The 17,291-nt window shown below is 39.4% G+C and overlaps 1 protein-coding gene across 2 annotated transcripts in view; it reads right to left on the bottom strand.

The window, feature by feature from the left end:
• FBXL5 (F-box and leucine rich repeat protein 5) overlaps positions 1-15,694 on the bottom strand; it is a 52,255-nt gene extending 36,561 nt beyond the window's left edge. Inside the window, exons 1-4 of one of the 2 annotated variants that reach the window (XM_060012788.2) lie at positions 15,518-15,694; positions 5,872-6,087; positions 3,450-3,545; positions 1,903-2,089 (exon numbers count right to left, since the gene is read on the bottom strand). In XM_060012788.2, the coding sequence (XP_059868771.1) occupies positions 1,903-2,089; positions 3,450-3,545; positions 5,872-6,087; positions 15,518-15,601 (583 nt within the window). In that variant the 5' untranslated portion in view covers positions 15,602-15,694. The remainder of the gene's footprint in view (positions 1-1,902; positions 2,090-3,449; positions 3,546-5,871; positions 6,088-15,517) is intronic. The other variant, XM_060012787.1, reaches the window with a different exon arrangement.
• Positions 15,695-17,291: the final 1,597 nt, after the last annotated feature.

The raw sequence follows: 17,291 nt of genomic DNA, 5'->3' as shown, positions 1-17,291 counted from the left end.
AAATGCAGTAAGAAATTACAATCACATTTCTATAAATAAAATCCAGTGCCTAAAGTCCACTCCTTCCTGCTTGCAAGATGTGAAAAGGAAATAACATGGATTAGAGGTAACATGGAGATGTTAAACTTGCTAAGAACCTGTAGGGTTAAACTATCGCGGTCCAAATCATACTTCATCAGTGGGAGCTACAATAATGAACACAGGATTTACTTCCTCTTACAAAGGCGTCGCAGAAAATACAATACTCACTTTGTAGCATAAGAAGCATCATTTGAAAAAGGAACCCAACAGGTTATACAGCTTTAAGTCAGCAAGTGTAGAGTCAGTCAAATAATGAGAAATCCAGGGCATTTTTAATGATGCACACAAATCTCACAACGTTTTCCATTCATGCATTACAACTCCTGTCAGCATGTTCCTTGTGTTCCCTCTTTGATTTTCACGTTTCATGTAAGAACTCTGAAATCTGACCTCTATAACATTTAGGTGCCTCAACCTTATCCTATTTATGAGCCAGTTGAGACAATATAATGTAAATATTTCTAATGCTGGTATACATTTATCAGGAATCTTTTGTCAGCAGCTAATATAGAAAACAGTTATTGGATATCCAATTTCCTATAATGGGTTATTTCAGTAGCAACTTTCCAAAGGAAAACTGCAAATGAGGTGTACAATAGAGAATATAAAATATAAAAGTTTCATCATTAATGTACTAAAAAGAATCTGAGTACCTTATATATTTGATTTGTTTTCACAAAGCAACTTAAATATAGAAATGCTATGATGAATTACTTTAACCTAACCCTTTACAAATGGCAAATATTTTAAACACAATACAGCTATAATTTACTTTGAAGGAGTGGGAAAATTCAATATAGTAAGTGTGATGCTTTTAAGTCCCATGTTATAATTAAAATTAAACCAGATACAACAGGTCCTGACTTGATGTCTAAAGCACAAGCTGCATTTCAGAGTGAAGCACACAAGCTTTATGGGTTTAATTATACCTTAACCTATAAAAACAATTTTGTTCCAACATGCATCTCACCTACTTTATTAAATAAAAATAAGAAAAAAGGACCAATTTCAAACAGTTTCAAGCAATTTTAACAGGAATGCCATTGCTATTTCTCATCTAGCAAAAGCAAAGGAATTTTTACTAGCCTCAGGATGCCAATAATTTTATTTAATGATGTTTTAAAAGGCAAAGCTATCAAACAAAAGAAAGAATAAAAATGAGGAAGTAGTCTATCAATAAAAAAAGCAGAGATATTTTATTTACATTTGTCATTTGTTTTCTCAAAGTGACTATACATAGAAAAACTATGCCTCTCATACTCACTCCCCTGTGTATTCCTGGATATAAGCTAAGAGAATGAGAAAGGGTAGGGATAAAACTATAAGCATTAAATGATTTTGAAAACTGATTTTTAAAAAAAAGAAAAAACAAAGAAGGATAAAAACAGCCACTATGGTCAGTGGAGCTCAGAAAATTGGATGACACTGCAAAAGTGCTCTCTATATGGTAGTTTTCAATAATTTTGATTGGCCAAAATAATAATAAGTATTAATAATAAAATATTATTAAATTATCATTATATATTTATATATAAATAATATTGATAGTTATTCTTACTAATCAAAATTACTATTATTATATATATAAACTCCTTCAAGAAACACTATACTGCACATGGCCCAAGTATATGAGCTGTTAAATTATCATAGACAATACTAAATTCTAAGATAGAAACTACTGTCCTCAATTAAATTTACTATACTTGAAAACAAATGGCCTAAATTATTCTTCAAACAAAATATAAAGGTCACATCAACAAGAAGTAAATGGCCTTGGAACGAATAAATCGCTAGCTAGCTATCTAAACATATGACTCTCACCTTTATCTGACTTTTCATCCACAGAATATTTAAAAAACTTCTGCCGCTCCTCAGCTTGATTCCATAGGCTAAGACCTCTAAGGAGTTCTGCAGTATCCTTCTGAGAGCAGTGTTGTGCAATCACTTTCTTTTTAATATCCTTAAGCTCTTCATAGGTAAAATATTCCATTAACATGGGCTGAAAAACCTAAATTAAACAAAATACTCATAAGGAAATATGCTTAATTAGTTTTGTTTTACTCTACATCTTTTAAAGTATTAATGGCTCAAGTGTAGTATTATGACCACATATTTGGAAAACATAAAAATTTAGTTGTTACCACCAAGTTAGTTTACCCAAAAATTGCAAAGAAGAATACCACCACCAAGATCCTTCTTTCTATGGCTTCTCCACTCATTCTCGAAACAATTTAAAAGCATGCAAACCAGAAGGTCCTCCTGTACAGAGCTTATCATACACTCTAAATCACTCTCCTATGGTAAGACATTTAGGTCAGGTAACTGCTTTCTGCTACTACAACAACTGACCTCTACCCAAACAGGGCCTCTAAATCATATAAGAACCGTACCCAGTGTACTGCCAACCATAAAAGTCAAAGCTCTACTGATACCTTCAACTATTCAATATTATCTAGAAGATTTCTTCCTTGAAACAGATGCTTAGTCCCAACCTCCAACTGACAGAATTAGAATCTTTAGAGGTGGAGCCAAGGGCTTTTTTTTTTTTTCTTTGCTCCATAGATAATTTTGATGTGCATCACAGGTTAAGAAACACTGCTCTGGTAACTCAGTGGTTTCAAAGCTGGTTGCATATTTGCATATTACAATGACTTGGGGAACCTTTAAAATATATCCATGTCCATTTCTATCTCCCACCTGATTTAATTGGTCTGGAAAGGGCTTAAAAGTAGATTTTTTTAAAATGGCCATCTGATTATAAGGTAAAGCTTTTTTATAGTGAGAATCACTATAATAACTGATTTACAGCTGAACAAGAATCCAGTTCCTCATAAATATTTTCTCTATTCCTTACCCTGATACTCATCCCACTTTAGAGAAAGAAGAGAATGAGAAAATGTTTTGCTCATCCACTTCAGGGATATCTTAATACATGTGCACTAGTTATAAGACTGATAAGTTTAACACCACCATTTAATTACTAAAATCCACTACTAAAAAAAGAACACTAAAAATTCTTTAAACTTAGAATGCAAATACAGAAAACATTAAAAAGTTTAAAGGATCTTCTAAAGGTTCAGAAGAGACATTAGGGTAGCATAAAAAGTTAACAATCAATACAGTGCCATCCACATAATAAGAGAATAAATATTTTTTGAGTAAATGAATTAAATCAATCACTCAGTCAATGAAAAGCAACAAACTCTCTAAGGAAACAAAATTAATGCTTTTTTTCCTTGGGTTTTTCTTCATTTTCTAAAAAGATCTGGAGGTTCATCTTCCTATGTATTATTTTGAAGACTCAAAGGAAAAATAACATTTCTCCAATTTTATAAAGCAAAATCACGAAGAGGAAAAATTATGCTTACCTCCTCTTCCTCTTTCATGTGAGGAAGAAAATCTCTTGTAAAAGCCTCCAGTCTCTCTTTCAACTGTTTTGCATAATTTAACTGCTCATATTCATTCTAGAAACAAACAAAAAAACTGTATTCTATAAAAATTTCGCTTCATAATTTATACTGTATCTGATCCTAGAAAGTCAGTGTGAAATGCAACTTGAAACGTCAGGGTAAAAAATTAGACTAACAAATAGCAAAATGGTCTCTGTACTTTTCTAAGTATAAAAGATGGCCTCAAAACATCTCTTAAAAGAACCTTGAATTCCTTTAGTAATGTGATCTCATACTTCTTTTTAAAAATGTCATAAAAAGTCTAAAAATAGCAAGTATTTGCTCAAAACTTCTACTGATTTCTAATGCATATTTATACAATTTCAATGTGTCCGTTTTCCGATTAATATACCTCTGAGCAGTTCACAAGCGCCTATTGGACTATATCATTACAGAATCCCTTTAAGGTCATCTAGTGTATCCTCTACTAAACAATTCAGAATACCTGTTACATTATCCTGAAGAAGACCATCTACATTTCTAAAGGCAAGGAGCTCACTGTACCTTGAGGTAAATCATTCTAACTCTGCACAACAGCTAAAGAGTTCTTCCCCATATGAACTATGGTCATATCTCCCTGTAACTTATCCATCACTTCTGTATCAGCCCTCTCAACTTAGTACATGTGGAAAATTCAAAAAATAATGAAACTTTTAAAATGTGGGAATATCTTAACCCTGCTGAGTCCTCTCTAGTCTCCTCCTTTTCTAACTAATTTATTAAACTGCTTCCCAATAGTCTACCCAATGTCCTATTCTCTTAGGATTTTACACATTTTCCTTAAGCATGCCCAAGTGGCTTCCATTTCTACTTACATGCTGATAATTATCAAATTTGCTTTTCCAAACCAAATTACCCTTCCAACCTTGAAGCGCAACTAATGCCACCTCCTACCTATAAATGCCCACCTGGACTGCACAAGCAGTTCAAACTCAACCTGCCCATAATGGATCTTTTTAGCCTCTTCTATATTCCCTAGAAAGTCAAGCTCAATTCTCACTCTTATTTCCTTTCTCTTTCTCCTTTCCTCCTTCCTGTATATACAAGCACTACCTTCTATCAATTTTATGTCCTACATTACTTTCAAGTCTGTCCCTTCCCTTCTGTCTCCACTAGTTACTACTTCAGTTCTGATCTTAATCATTTTATTGAATAGGTAATACATGAACATGATATAAAATTCAAACTGTACAAAGGAGTATTCAATAAATCTTCCTATACCATCTTCCCTCCCAGTACCCTATCCCTACCCAATCTCCTACCTCCCCACCAAATAGCTACTGTATATTCTTCTGGAGACTATTACAATAATTTTTTTATAAAAATCTTCCTGCTTGAGTCTTTTTTTTCCCTTCAATCCATCATCTTCCCTACTTAAGAACAGTCTTTCTAGAACACAAATCTATCAATGAAAGGTGCATGGTGGTTTGACAGAGTTACAACTTAAGTCTATGTTTCACCAAGCCAAAAGGGGGACAAATGAAGACCAAATATCCTATAATACGTAAATATAATTAATAGGGAAATTTCTCTACACCATTATCCTAAACTACACCCAAAAATATCTTTAATTTTACATCATACAACTAAAAATTATTCTTTGTAACCACCCCTACAGCCCTGTTCATTCTAAGTACCAATTCTACCTTTAGTCACCAATAACTGCATTTACTACAGATTTCTTTTAAGAGTTCAGCAAATGTTATCAGAAAGTAAAATTTGTACAGTAATTGAAATTTCAACTTACAAAAACACCTTTAAGATTTGGAGAGCAGCATTCATGATAGAATTTTACATATAGTAACAAAGAGGTAACTGATAAAGATTCTCATCAAACCTGAGCCAGGATCCACTGAGTCTTCTCAGCCAGGCCCTGACCTTGAGCTCTGTCCTTGGCCCACTTAGTCCAGTTTTACCAAAATCATCCTGAATCAGTCTATCAACCCCACCATTACCACCCTTGGCATTTGATAACCCTCAATATCTAACCACCCTCAATATCTTGTCACCTTGGTATGCCTTCAGCAAAAGGAAGCAAGAGTCAGTCTAGCAAGAATCTCCCAGCTTGATGTTTCCTCTTAGTAATTTTCCTGACCCTCACCTCTGCTCCCTGGCTATAAGAATTCAACCCCATCTCTCTCTCCTACTGCAAAACCCCATTGCAGTCATCCCTTGAATAAAGTCTTCCTTACCGTCTTTAACAAGTGTCAGAATAATTTTTTTTTAACACACATTTACTATACTATAGTAACATCATTTACTATAAAATGCTAACAAGTTTTGCCAATGACATATCAGAAGATGGCACAAGCTGTGATAAATATCCATTTTTGCAACTCACCTTAACATTCTTCAGACCCTTTTCAAAGAGGCTAAGCATCTCAGAGAGTTTATTGTCAGAATGCACATTATAAATGGTCTGGCTGCGTTGTTGAAGCAAACCAATAATGTATTCGTTTTCAATCTGCTCATGCATTTTGAACTCCTTAAAAGTAGCATACAGAGACTGCAGAAGAGCACGGAAATCATTGTTGTTGGAAAAGTTGGTTTTAGAAAGCTGAATAAAAATTTAAAAAGAAAGGCATAATAAATACATGCAAATATGCACCTATAGGAAATACTCAAATGCATTCCTATCTAGTTTTGTACATATCAAAATACCTCCCTTATACTTTGTTGAAGTAGGAAAGGAAATCATAAAAAACAAGTTATAATGGTATAATAAAAGTACCCCAGCCCAGGAAGATGTTGGTTTGAATTCTGAAGGAAAGGATGTACGCACCAACAAAACAGTTTCTTTAAATAAAAGAGATTAAACCAGACTCCCTCGAAACCTAAAATTCCATTACTCTGTGCACATACTAAATACAGATACTCCATAAAGTTACATATAAACATTAAAAGAGCTGTGTTAAGATAATGTGATGCACTTTTTTCTTTTTTCAAATGTTCTTTATGCTATTATACTACTTTTACAATGTAAAAAATTCAAAAACTTTCTATTATAATTTGTTTAAACTTTAATATCAAGATGAGTCTGATCTGTTCAGAAAACACTGACTAAGCTACTAGAACATTATTAGATAATTTTATAAGAATTTTCTTTTTTTGGAAAACACTTAGCAGTTTATACAAGGATCACGTACTTCCTAGAGTGGAAGCACTGCAATAGTACAATGTGAAAAACTTGTACATCGGGGCATGAGAAAGTAAAGGCACTTGAAGGAAAGATAAAAATCAATGAAAATATAAAGAAATATATACACTGTCATTTTCTTTAATTCTACTATTCAACAAGAGAAAATGACTATTCTGATATAATTTTATTTTTTTACATTTAATGTCAAGTTAAATTCTCATGTTCAAAGCATATATATTATCGGGAAACTCGATTCAAGATGAAGTTCAAAGTAATATTCAAACCTTCTATTACTTCCACTGTCATATTAAATCTGTCTTCTATTATGTCAATTCCAGTTTCAAAATTCATTTTAAGAGGAAAAATCTGATTAGGTTAAAAACAACAGACAGTAAATGGAGAAAAAGAAGCTACAAACACCATACTTCCTAGACTTGTTCTGTAAAGTCTGATCTAGTATTCCTAAAATGGAGAAGAGTCTAAGGTGTCTTAATTGCCTGTTCTGGGCAGGAACAGTCAGCTCATGACAAAGCATCAGAAAAGACAACAAACTCCTAAAGCAAGACTATTCCACTATATAATTTAACCAATGATCTACTGTAAAAGGCAGATGGATTGGGTATGAGTCATTTACAGAAAACCAGACCTAGACCCAGATTCTCTAGGATTAGGCTCCAGTCCTACCATTTATTTAGCTGTGTAACCCTAGGTAAGCTACTTTTCTCCTTCAATGTCTTAGTTTCTTCCTGGCGTTAAATGGGAATAATAAAACCGCCTGTACTTCATATGGTTGCTGTGAGATTTAAATGAACTGGTGCTAAATAAATATTAGCTAGCATTACTTTGAAAATTAATCATTCATTTGTATAAATTCATGGGTTTTTTTTACCCTATTCAAATATTTAATGAGCAGTTATTATAAGCCAGGCACTGTTTCTGGTACTTGGGATACCTCAGTGAAAAAAACAGACATCTCTGCCTTTACAGAGTTTACAATCTAGTGAAATAAGACAACGAACTGTAACCACAATAAATAAATTATCTATGGGTTGGCCAAAAAGTTTGTTCCGGTTCTTCCATAAGATGTTATGGAAAAACCCAAACAAATTTTTTGGCCAACCCAATACAACAGGGGTTAGCAACTTTTCCTGTAAAGGGTCAGATATAGTAAGTTTTTTGTGTGTGAGGTATACTGTCTGTAGCAACTATTTAATTCAGTTGTTGTAGCACAAAAGTAGTCATATGAATGACTGTGGCCGTATTCCAATAAATTTTATTTACAGACACTAAAATTTAAATTTTATGTAACTTTCACATGTCATAAAATATTATTCTTTTTACTTTTTCCAACTACTTAAAAATGTAAAAACCATTCTTAGCTCCTGAGCCATACAAAAATAACAGACAGGATGGATTTGGTTAAACCAAGGTTGTAGATTTTATCCTAAGAAATGCCACACAAAATCACAACAAAATCCACTAGTGGCTAATCTCAGCAAATACTATCATGTGGCATTATATTAAAAAAAAAGTTAAAAATAAGTCAGTAGAAATAAGAGGTAAATTAAGCATTAATAATGGCTATAAAATTTTTTAAAAACAAAAAGGATGGCAAAAAACTAAATAATGTCCTCACGTGAGTTATGGAAAATAACATCGTAAAACACATCCAGGAAGTTTTGCATACAGTCTCACTGGACTATTAGAAAATCCTTCGGATTTAATAACACGCTAAGGTAAAGACCAGGTTCATGCTACAGACTGAGAACCAAATTAGACAAAAGGACTCTCCATTATGCATAGAGTTAATCCCGCAGAGTGGTTAAAAGTGCTGACTCTGGAGCCAGACTGCTTAGGTGTGAATCCATCTCTGCCATCAAGTCACTAAGTTGCTATGTACCTCACTCAATTTCTTCATCTGTAAAATAAGGCTAATAATATTAACTACCTAATAGGGTTCTTGTGATGACTTAATAAGTTAATATATTTAAAGAACATGGAATATAACATATATAAGCTTACTTAGGTTTTTCTGTTATTCCTATATTTAACCCAAACAAAACTATCATTAGAAGTCCTTATCCTACCCAAGTCAGTTTTTCTCCACTTGAAAAGAGCAACTGTTTTTAACCTGGTACCTGAAGTCAGTAAATTTAGCAGTGAAAAGAATAACCTGAGCATATACAGTTTAACTTTTAAAAAATTTGTGTATATGAATCATTTTTTTAAATTGTTTACCTCTAGAAAGGTATTCAATCATAGAGACTTGATTGAGAAAAAAAATAAACCTAGACCCTAATAATATCTGGGACATACTGAGACCTAGAGCGTGCTAGGTACTATACTGAATATTTTTAGATATTATTTAATTCTTAACAACAATCCTAGGAAGTAGATGTTATAATTCCCATTTTATAGGTGAAAACCCTGAAGCTCAGAGAAAATAACTTACCCAAAATCATACAACTGGTAGACAACAAAACAGAGGTCAACTCTCTATGACTATAAAACCTACTTACCTTCCACAAGATGCAATGTTAGTCCTAATCATAAAGCTATCTCTTCAGAGCCAACAGAGTAAATTGTCAAAAAGAATGCTTGCTCTAAAATATTAGTTCTATCCAGGGGTTCGATTTTGCCCCCCAGGAACTAATGGACAAGGTTTAGAGACTGCAGAAGCACTACTGCCATCTTAGCGGGTAAATGGCAGGGCCGGACTAAACATTCTACAATGCCCGGGATAGCAGCCCCTATAACAAAGAACCATCTGGCCCAAAATGTCAACAGTGCTGCAGTTGAGAAATGCTGCCCCAAAGAAGTGTTTTTTCAAACATGTTTAACCATGACCTTTAGTATGAAATATAGCACAATCCAGACACACACACCACAAACACTTCAAACAAATTTCAGGAAACAATATTTCCCTCCCTAATCTGTGATGTACTCTATCATTTACTTTTCCATTTCTTTTTTTTTTGCTGCATCACACGGCTTGTGGGATCTTAGTTCCCCGACCAGGGATCGAACCCAGGTCCACGGCAGTGAAAGCCCGTGTCTTAACCACTGGACCACCAGGGAAGTCCCCTCATTTTTTCAATGTTATTTCTGACCCACAAAATCGATTCCATGACCCACTAATGGGTCACAGAACACACTTGGAAAAACACTGTTCTACAGTAAGATTATAAAAGTTCCCAAGTGACCTATAAGCGTGTATCGTCTGATGCCTAGCAGATTCAACAAGGAACCTACATAGAACAGGATACACATAATCAACAAATAGTAACAATCAGTAACATGGTATCTCCCATATTTTAAAAGAATTTATAACTGACTTTCTGGGACTTCCCTGGTGGCGCAGTGATTAGGAACCCGCCTGCCAATGCAGGGGACACCGGTTCGAGCTCTGGTCCGGGAAGATCCCACATGCGGTGGAGCAACTGAGCCTGTGCACCACAACTACTGAGCCTGCGCTCTAGAGCCCTTGCTCCGCAACAAGAGAAGCCACCACTTGCCGCAACTAGAGAAAGCCCGCGCGCAGCAATGAAGACCCAACACAGCCAAAAATAAATAAATAAATTTATAAAAAAAGAGTATCATGTAAACAATTTTAAAAAAACTGATTTTCTGCCTCAGACATTCTACAACTTAAAATCATACTTACAGCCTGGCTTCAAACTGATTTGAAGCTGTGTGCCACTTAAAGACTAGATATTAAGTTCAGAAGCAGATATGAAAAACTGCATAACAAAAACTCAAATACTATTACCCCAAATAAGTTTTTACTTTTTCTCTCCTCGGCCAGACAATGCTTTCATTTAAGTGAGGGAGATTTACACTCAGTGAAGAAACCTTAATAACTATCTGCTCAAACTAACTTACAGATAGAAAAACCTATGATCCACAGGTGAAATGTTCTGCGTAAAATCATATAGCTAGTAGTAAATAGCAGAACCAGTAAGGTAATGCAAAAAACATGGGCTTCAGAAAGGAAACAAATTCTAAACGTTAAAAATTCGGGCTCCCCTAATTACTAGTTGAGTGAGTTGGGTAAGTTACTTAACCACTAAGTCTGTTTCCTCATCTTTAAATAAGGGATAATACTTGTCTCACAGGGCTCTTGTGAGGATTAAAAGTAAGTAAGCATGTAGTAAGAACTCATTAAATTCCCTTTTCCTTCCTCTCCTTAGCTCTCAATTCAAAACATATTCTCTCCAATAACCCAATGCCAGTCAATAACAGTTTTTACAGGTATGCAAAGGAACAGAAAATCGAGGAAAACTAAATGAATTCTTCATAAAGCTATACTCATTCAATTTTTTAAAAATAATCTATTCGAATTATTCTGAGTTTATTTTCTGCCTATGGCTTTGCTCATTAAATGTCCTATCTTTATAAAATGATAAAGTAGATGGCACTTCAGGTAATATCCTTACCTGAAAAACCTGGGCACTCCATAAAGCCTCCACCACTTGAATTTTTTATAGCTGGTTTACTGTACAGTCTGGAAAGCTCTGTACTATGCACATCTTTACAACCATCACCTACCTTGTTCTCAGAAATCAGTTCAAAGAGACTGTAAGCCCACTCCTGACACTTTAATGTAGAGCTGACCAAATACCTCCCCCCTTTGCTCCCACTAACGGGCATTTGGATTTCCATCCTAGCACAAATGTGTGACTGTAATCTCCTAAAGAATAGGAACTACATCTCGCATGGCCAATACAAGCTACTACAGGGCCAAGTGTCAGTAGAAACTCCATGCCCACTGGCAGTATTAATGTTGTCAAGTTTTGAGGATTAGAGGAAAAACTGAGGAATTGGAATAAACTGGAAAAAAGGATGTGATCCAATGTAAATATTGCCTAAAATCATCCTAATTTGGAAGGTCAGTGAATTAGCGAAAGATTTCATAATAGACTGTTACCAGAAAATTTTTTCAGAAACTACTCTGGTTTTATACGAAGAAAATTAAACTAGGAATCATGATCCTGACTTGGGTTTCCATCTGGATCTATCACTAACTGCTTATGTAAACTCGGTCTAACTAATCTAGCCCTACAAATCCCCAGCTATAAAACAGAAATATCTCTGCCTTTACGTACCTAAAAGGACTGCTGTCTGGATAACAACAGTGAAAAAATCTTTCTATAAAACCTTTTATAAATGTAAAAGGAAACCCATGAGCGAAGTATTAAATTAGATATAATACAGCAATATTTAAAATGGCCCACAACTTCATGGGCTTCCCTGGTGGCGCAGTGGTTGAGAACCTGCCTGCTAATGCAGGGGACACGGGTTCAAGCCCTGGTCTGGGAGGATCCCACATGCCGCGGAGCAACTAAGTCCGTGAGCCACAACTACTGAGCCTGCACGTCTGGAGCCTGTGCTCCGCAACAAGATAGGCCGCGATAGTGAGAGGCCCACGCACTGCGATGAAGACTGGCCCCTGCTTGCCACAACTAGAGAAAGCCCTCGCACAGAAACGAAGACCCAACACAGCAAAAATAAATTAATTAATTAATAAACTCCTACTCCCAACATCTTCTTAAAAAAAAAATGGCCCACAACTTCAGAATTATTCTAAATAAACTAGTCTAAGCACGTAAATAATTGTTGTTGCTAATAAATAAATGATGCTTCTAAAATACATTGTACTTGAAAAGTCAATATTCAAAATAAAACTGACTTCTTTATAATTACTGGGCATTCAGAGTCAACATATAGTATACGATGAAATAACATATTGTGTATCTTTTTCGTTTAAGTACAAAAGCTAGTTCTCATTTTGTAAAGTTTTACTATATGCTGTTTGGGCTGGATACCCGTGGTCTGTACAGGCAAAACATGGTAAAGGCAAAAGTTGAGGGCTTCCCTGGTGGTGCAGTGGTTAAGAATCCGCCTGCCAATGCAGGGGACACGGGTTCAAGCCCTGGTCCAGGAAGATCCCACATGCAGTGGAGCAACTAAGCCCATACACCACAACTACTGAGCCTGCGCTCTAGAGCCTGCAAGCCACAACTGTTGAAGCCCACATGCCTAGAGCCCATGGTCCACAACGAGAGAAGCCACTGCAATGAGAAGCCTGCGCACCACAACGAAGAGTAGCCCCTGCTCGCAGCAACTAGAGAAAGCCCGCGTGCAGCAATGAAGACCCAACGCAGCCAAAAATAAATAAAATAAAAATAAAATAATTTTTAAAAAAAGTTGAGATGCCAAATGAATAAAAACATATACTCCTTTAAGACAATTTAGCCATTATAAAATACATTTTTCCCCTTTAGCTCCCAAAGGGCATCCTAGGAGAGATTCCAATTAACTATCAGTATCAAGAAGGAATCCGGATGTTTAATTCCTACGCAGTTTTTTTTTCCCCTAAATCACCTTGGTCTCTGATCCACAGTTCAGAAAATTGGAATTTTTAATCTTCCTGATGAATTTATACAACAATCTCATTAACTACATCTAATTAACTCAAAATTAGTGATAATTTTAACTTCTGCTATGTCAAATTGAAAATGCTTTCCTAGTTATTTCAAAAGGGGACATTTAACTACCAAAAAGAATCTTATTTGACTCAAATATTGTTTTTAAAAAGGGCACTGTATTTTCAAAATTTGTTCTAACGTTCTCAATCACCAGGTAGTGACACACAACATTAGTGACTGACCTCCAATTTTTTAAATACGCTGGTTAGTCTAGCACGTAGCTAGATAAAGTTGTGATTCTTAACCATTTTGGGAGGGTCACAATCATTTGGAAACCTGATGAAAGCCACAAACCTCCTAGAAAAATGTACACATGCACCAAAATTTCCATAACAATTTCAGGTGGTCCTGGACCACCTCTCCCCAGTCTAGAGAGAAGACCTCAAATTCTATTACTCCTCATTAACTTTCCCTTTTTGGTTTTGAGAAAGTAAAAAAACCTCCCCATTTTTTTCTTTCCTGCAATTAAAGGATACCATCAGAATAACTAAGTTCAAAAGCCAGGGCAGGTAAAAACACTACAGTAAACTAACTCAAAAATCTAGGGCTTCCCTGGTGGCACAGTGGTTAGGAATCTGCCCACCAATGCAGGGTACACAGGTTCGAGCCCTGGTCAGGGAGGATCCCACATGTCGCGGAGCAGCTGGGTCCATGCGCCACAACTACTGAGCCTGCACTCTAGAGTCCACGAGCCACAACTACTGAGCCCGCGTGCTACAACTACTGAAGCCCGCGTGCCTAGAGCCCATGCTCCGCGACAAGAAGCCACCGCAATGAGAAGCCCGGCCGCTGCAACAAAGTAGCCCCCGCTTGTGGCAACCAGAGAAAGCCCGCGTGCAGCAAAAAGACCCAGTGCAGCCAAAACTAAATAAATTAAACAAATATATATATTTTTTAATTCCAGAGTTACACAGCTTAACTAACGGCTTACCCATTCATTATGTTTTTCCTGGATAAGTGTTCTCACCCTTGGCTTCACACTGGACTCACCTGGAGAGCTTTAAATTATACTTGATGCCTGGGTCCCAGCCTCAGAGATGCTGATTTTAGTGACTTGAGCATCAGCATTTTTAACAGCTTTAGGGTGATTCTACTGAGCAAACAAGGTTGAGAACCACTGTCCTAGACTGCCGTGGTATTTAAACCTGTATCTGAATCGGGTATTGTTAATTTTCAAAATGGAGGGAGGGAAAAGATGGTTGTGGATGCTTTTTAAGTGTGGCCTGGCACTGAACACGGGGCATCCTCCAACCACCTCATGGGCTATAAGAACACCTCTTTTCTCGTAACAGCGGTTCTGCTTAGTGCTATGTAATTTCTGAAAGTTCATCAAAGTTGATATCCATGCTTAAGCAATAGGTCTTTAAATGCTTTTTGTTTGGTTCATTTCTACATGAAGCAGGATTGCCTGAAGTTCTCAGAATATCCGTATGTGGACTCTACCCAACATAAATTTTTGACAAAAATGTGGACTCAAAAAGCATTAGCAAACAGCCCTGAACTATCTCCACAAAAGTGCTTTTTCAGCTTATGCTGCACCAATTAAGAGTGCAAAAAGGTTCTCGCAGTTAAATCAACTTGTTCCGAAGCCCTTTTATTCGAGCCCACGTAAAGAATTCCAACAGAGAATAGCTGTCTTGTAACAAAATCGACATCTAGTAAACGCTCCGGACAATAAAAGTTGCAAGGAAAAAGATGACCACAAAAGAAGAGAGAAGGTTCTCTGGTTCGTAAGCCACGAAACCTGAGTTTTCTCCCAAATCAAACCAGAGAAAAGCTGGGGCGTAAAATGAGCAGGGAGGAGTTGGGAGAAGGTGCTCGTTGGGCCAGAAAGCGGGCCAGAGGTTCAGAAGAATGGATGGGTGTTCGTAAGGAGAATCGGGGAGGCCCAACACAGGCCGGGGGTAGGGCGGGGGGGCAGTATTGATGGGGGAGGTGGCGGACAACTACAGAAACAGCCTGCGCCAGGGGGAGAGGAAGCCACCGCAGGTAGCCGGCCCGGGGTCCCCAGAGATCGGTAGGGGCGCAGGGGCCCCTCTCCCTCAGGGGGCAGGGGCGGGAGGCCCGGCGCGGCCGCGGGGAGCCCGCCCCGAGGGCGGCGGGTGGCCAGGCCCTCGGCCGGGAAGGGGCCGCGCCGCGAGCTCCGAGGGCACGTCCGAGGCCGCCAGCAGGGCGGGGCGTGGGCTCCCCGCGGAAGGTGCGGGGCAGCGAGCACGGCGCTGACAGCTGCGCAGGCTACAATTCGCCCGGCGCGGCCCCCGGGGGCTGAAGGCGCCGCGCAGGCCCGGCCGCCCAGGGATCCGGCCCGCTCCTCCCCTCCGCCCGCGCCGCCCAGAGCCAGAGGCCCCGCACACCGTTACCTTGTCGCAGTAGAGCCCCACCAGCTGCTTCATCCGCCAGTGTGGGGCGGTGAAGACGTCCACTTCTTCGGGGAAGGGCGCCATCGCCACCACCTCAGCCTCCGCCTCAGCAGGCGCGGCCGCCGCCTCTCCATAGACACCCTCGCCGCGGGGCAGAGGCGGCGCCCCCCCCTGCGCATGCGCCCGCCCCGTCGGAGCGCGCGCCCGGGCTGCCGGGCCGGCCGGGACGCGGGGGCGCGCGGGTCGCCGCCATGCGGTCCCTACGGCACCACGTGACCGGGCGCGCGGCGGAGGCTCGCGCTTTCACCTCCCCGCTCAACTCACGTTGCTCGTCCTCCTTCTGCGCCAGAAAAAGAAACCAAGTCGTTTCCCTGTTTGTCTGTTATGTTTTGCAACACAAAACACATGATCTGAGACGAGGGGGTGTCGTTTTAGGGTGCTGTCAGCGCCTTTTGCCGCTATGCCTACCAGGTCTTGAGGCCGAGGCAACCGAGTACAATGGCCGCGGTCGGCCCGACCGCCCGGTCCGCCTGGGCGACTGCGCTGTGCGCGTCCCGGCCCTCCTGAGCCGCCCTTCGCTTCCCTGCCCATGCGGATGCCGGCCCGGCCGCCGGCCCGAGCACCCACCTCCCTGCCCGCTGGTCAGAGGTCCCAGCGATTGGGGGAACCAGGACTGGGGGCTCCCAAAACTTGCGCCCCATGAGGAAAACGGGGACGTGGGACAGGACCGGACAATGGCGGCCCGTGGGCTCGCGGCGGGCTTGGAGCCTGGGTCTGGAGGCTGGGCGGGGACCACGCATCTCCTCCGGGGCGGGCGAAAGGGACGGGCCGCGTGGAATTCTGGAGACTCCAAGGAGGGAAAATGTCTCCTGGGGATCAAGGAGGTAGGAATTCACCTCAAGCACAGGGACGCAAGGTCAGGGATGTCAGAAAGGCCTTGGGTGCTGGGCAGGAGGGTAAATAATGAGAGAAAGTTAGTGTGGAAAGGAAGTTCGAGACACATCCCTCCATTTTAACCCGAGGCTCAGAGAGAAAGGAGACAAACCAGGTCACTGCCAAGAAAAAGGTCAGTGTGGCTCTTCCCGACAGGTCACCTCATCCCGGCCCCAGCCCTCCAGGAGGCCTAGGAAGACCCTATTACGGGCTTCTCTCATCCAGATCAACCCTGGACTGGCTGGCTGGAGGATTAATAGACACAGAGAAATGGGAGAAAACTGGGAAGGCTGAGAACCTGGGAAGGGTTATGTTATTTGCTTAATGACAATAAACTCCAGGAGAGCAAGAACCGGATGTTCTCTTCACCCCTTGTATCTGTATTGTCTGTCACAGTTCCAGGACAATATAAGGGCTTGATAAATATTCAATAAATGATGGAGTAGAAGGTTGTAAGAAAGAACTTTTTTAGAAGAATGCATTTGTTTGTCTCTAATCTTACTATGTGCCATTTATTGAGAGGCAATATGAGCAGTGTTTAAAAGCACAGATTGGAGATGAAGTTGGATTCCTCGTTTGCCATATACTACATGTATGACCTTGAGCAAGCTACCGTGACTTCTCTGTGCCTCAGTTTCCTCGTATATAAAATGGGGTTAATACAGCCATGAACTCAGTGCTTGTGCCTGCCTCAAATTCAAATGTTGAAACCCTACCCCTCATGTGTTATTAGGAGGTGGACCTTTGGGAGATAATAGGATTAGATGACGTCATGAAGGTAAAACCCTAATAATGAGTCCCCTAGAGAGCTTGCTTCCCTTCTCTGCTCTTCCCCAGGTGA

Source organism: Delphinus delphis, chromosome 5, assembly GCF_949987515.2.
Source record: "Delphinus delphis chromosome 5, mDelDel1.2, whole genome shotgun sequence".
NCBI classification, from domain to species: Eukaryota; Metazoa; Chordata; class Mammalia; order Artiodactyla; family Delphinidae; genus Delphinus; species Delphinus delphis.
This window is presented reverse-complemented; position numbering and strand designations above follow the sequence as displayed.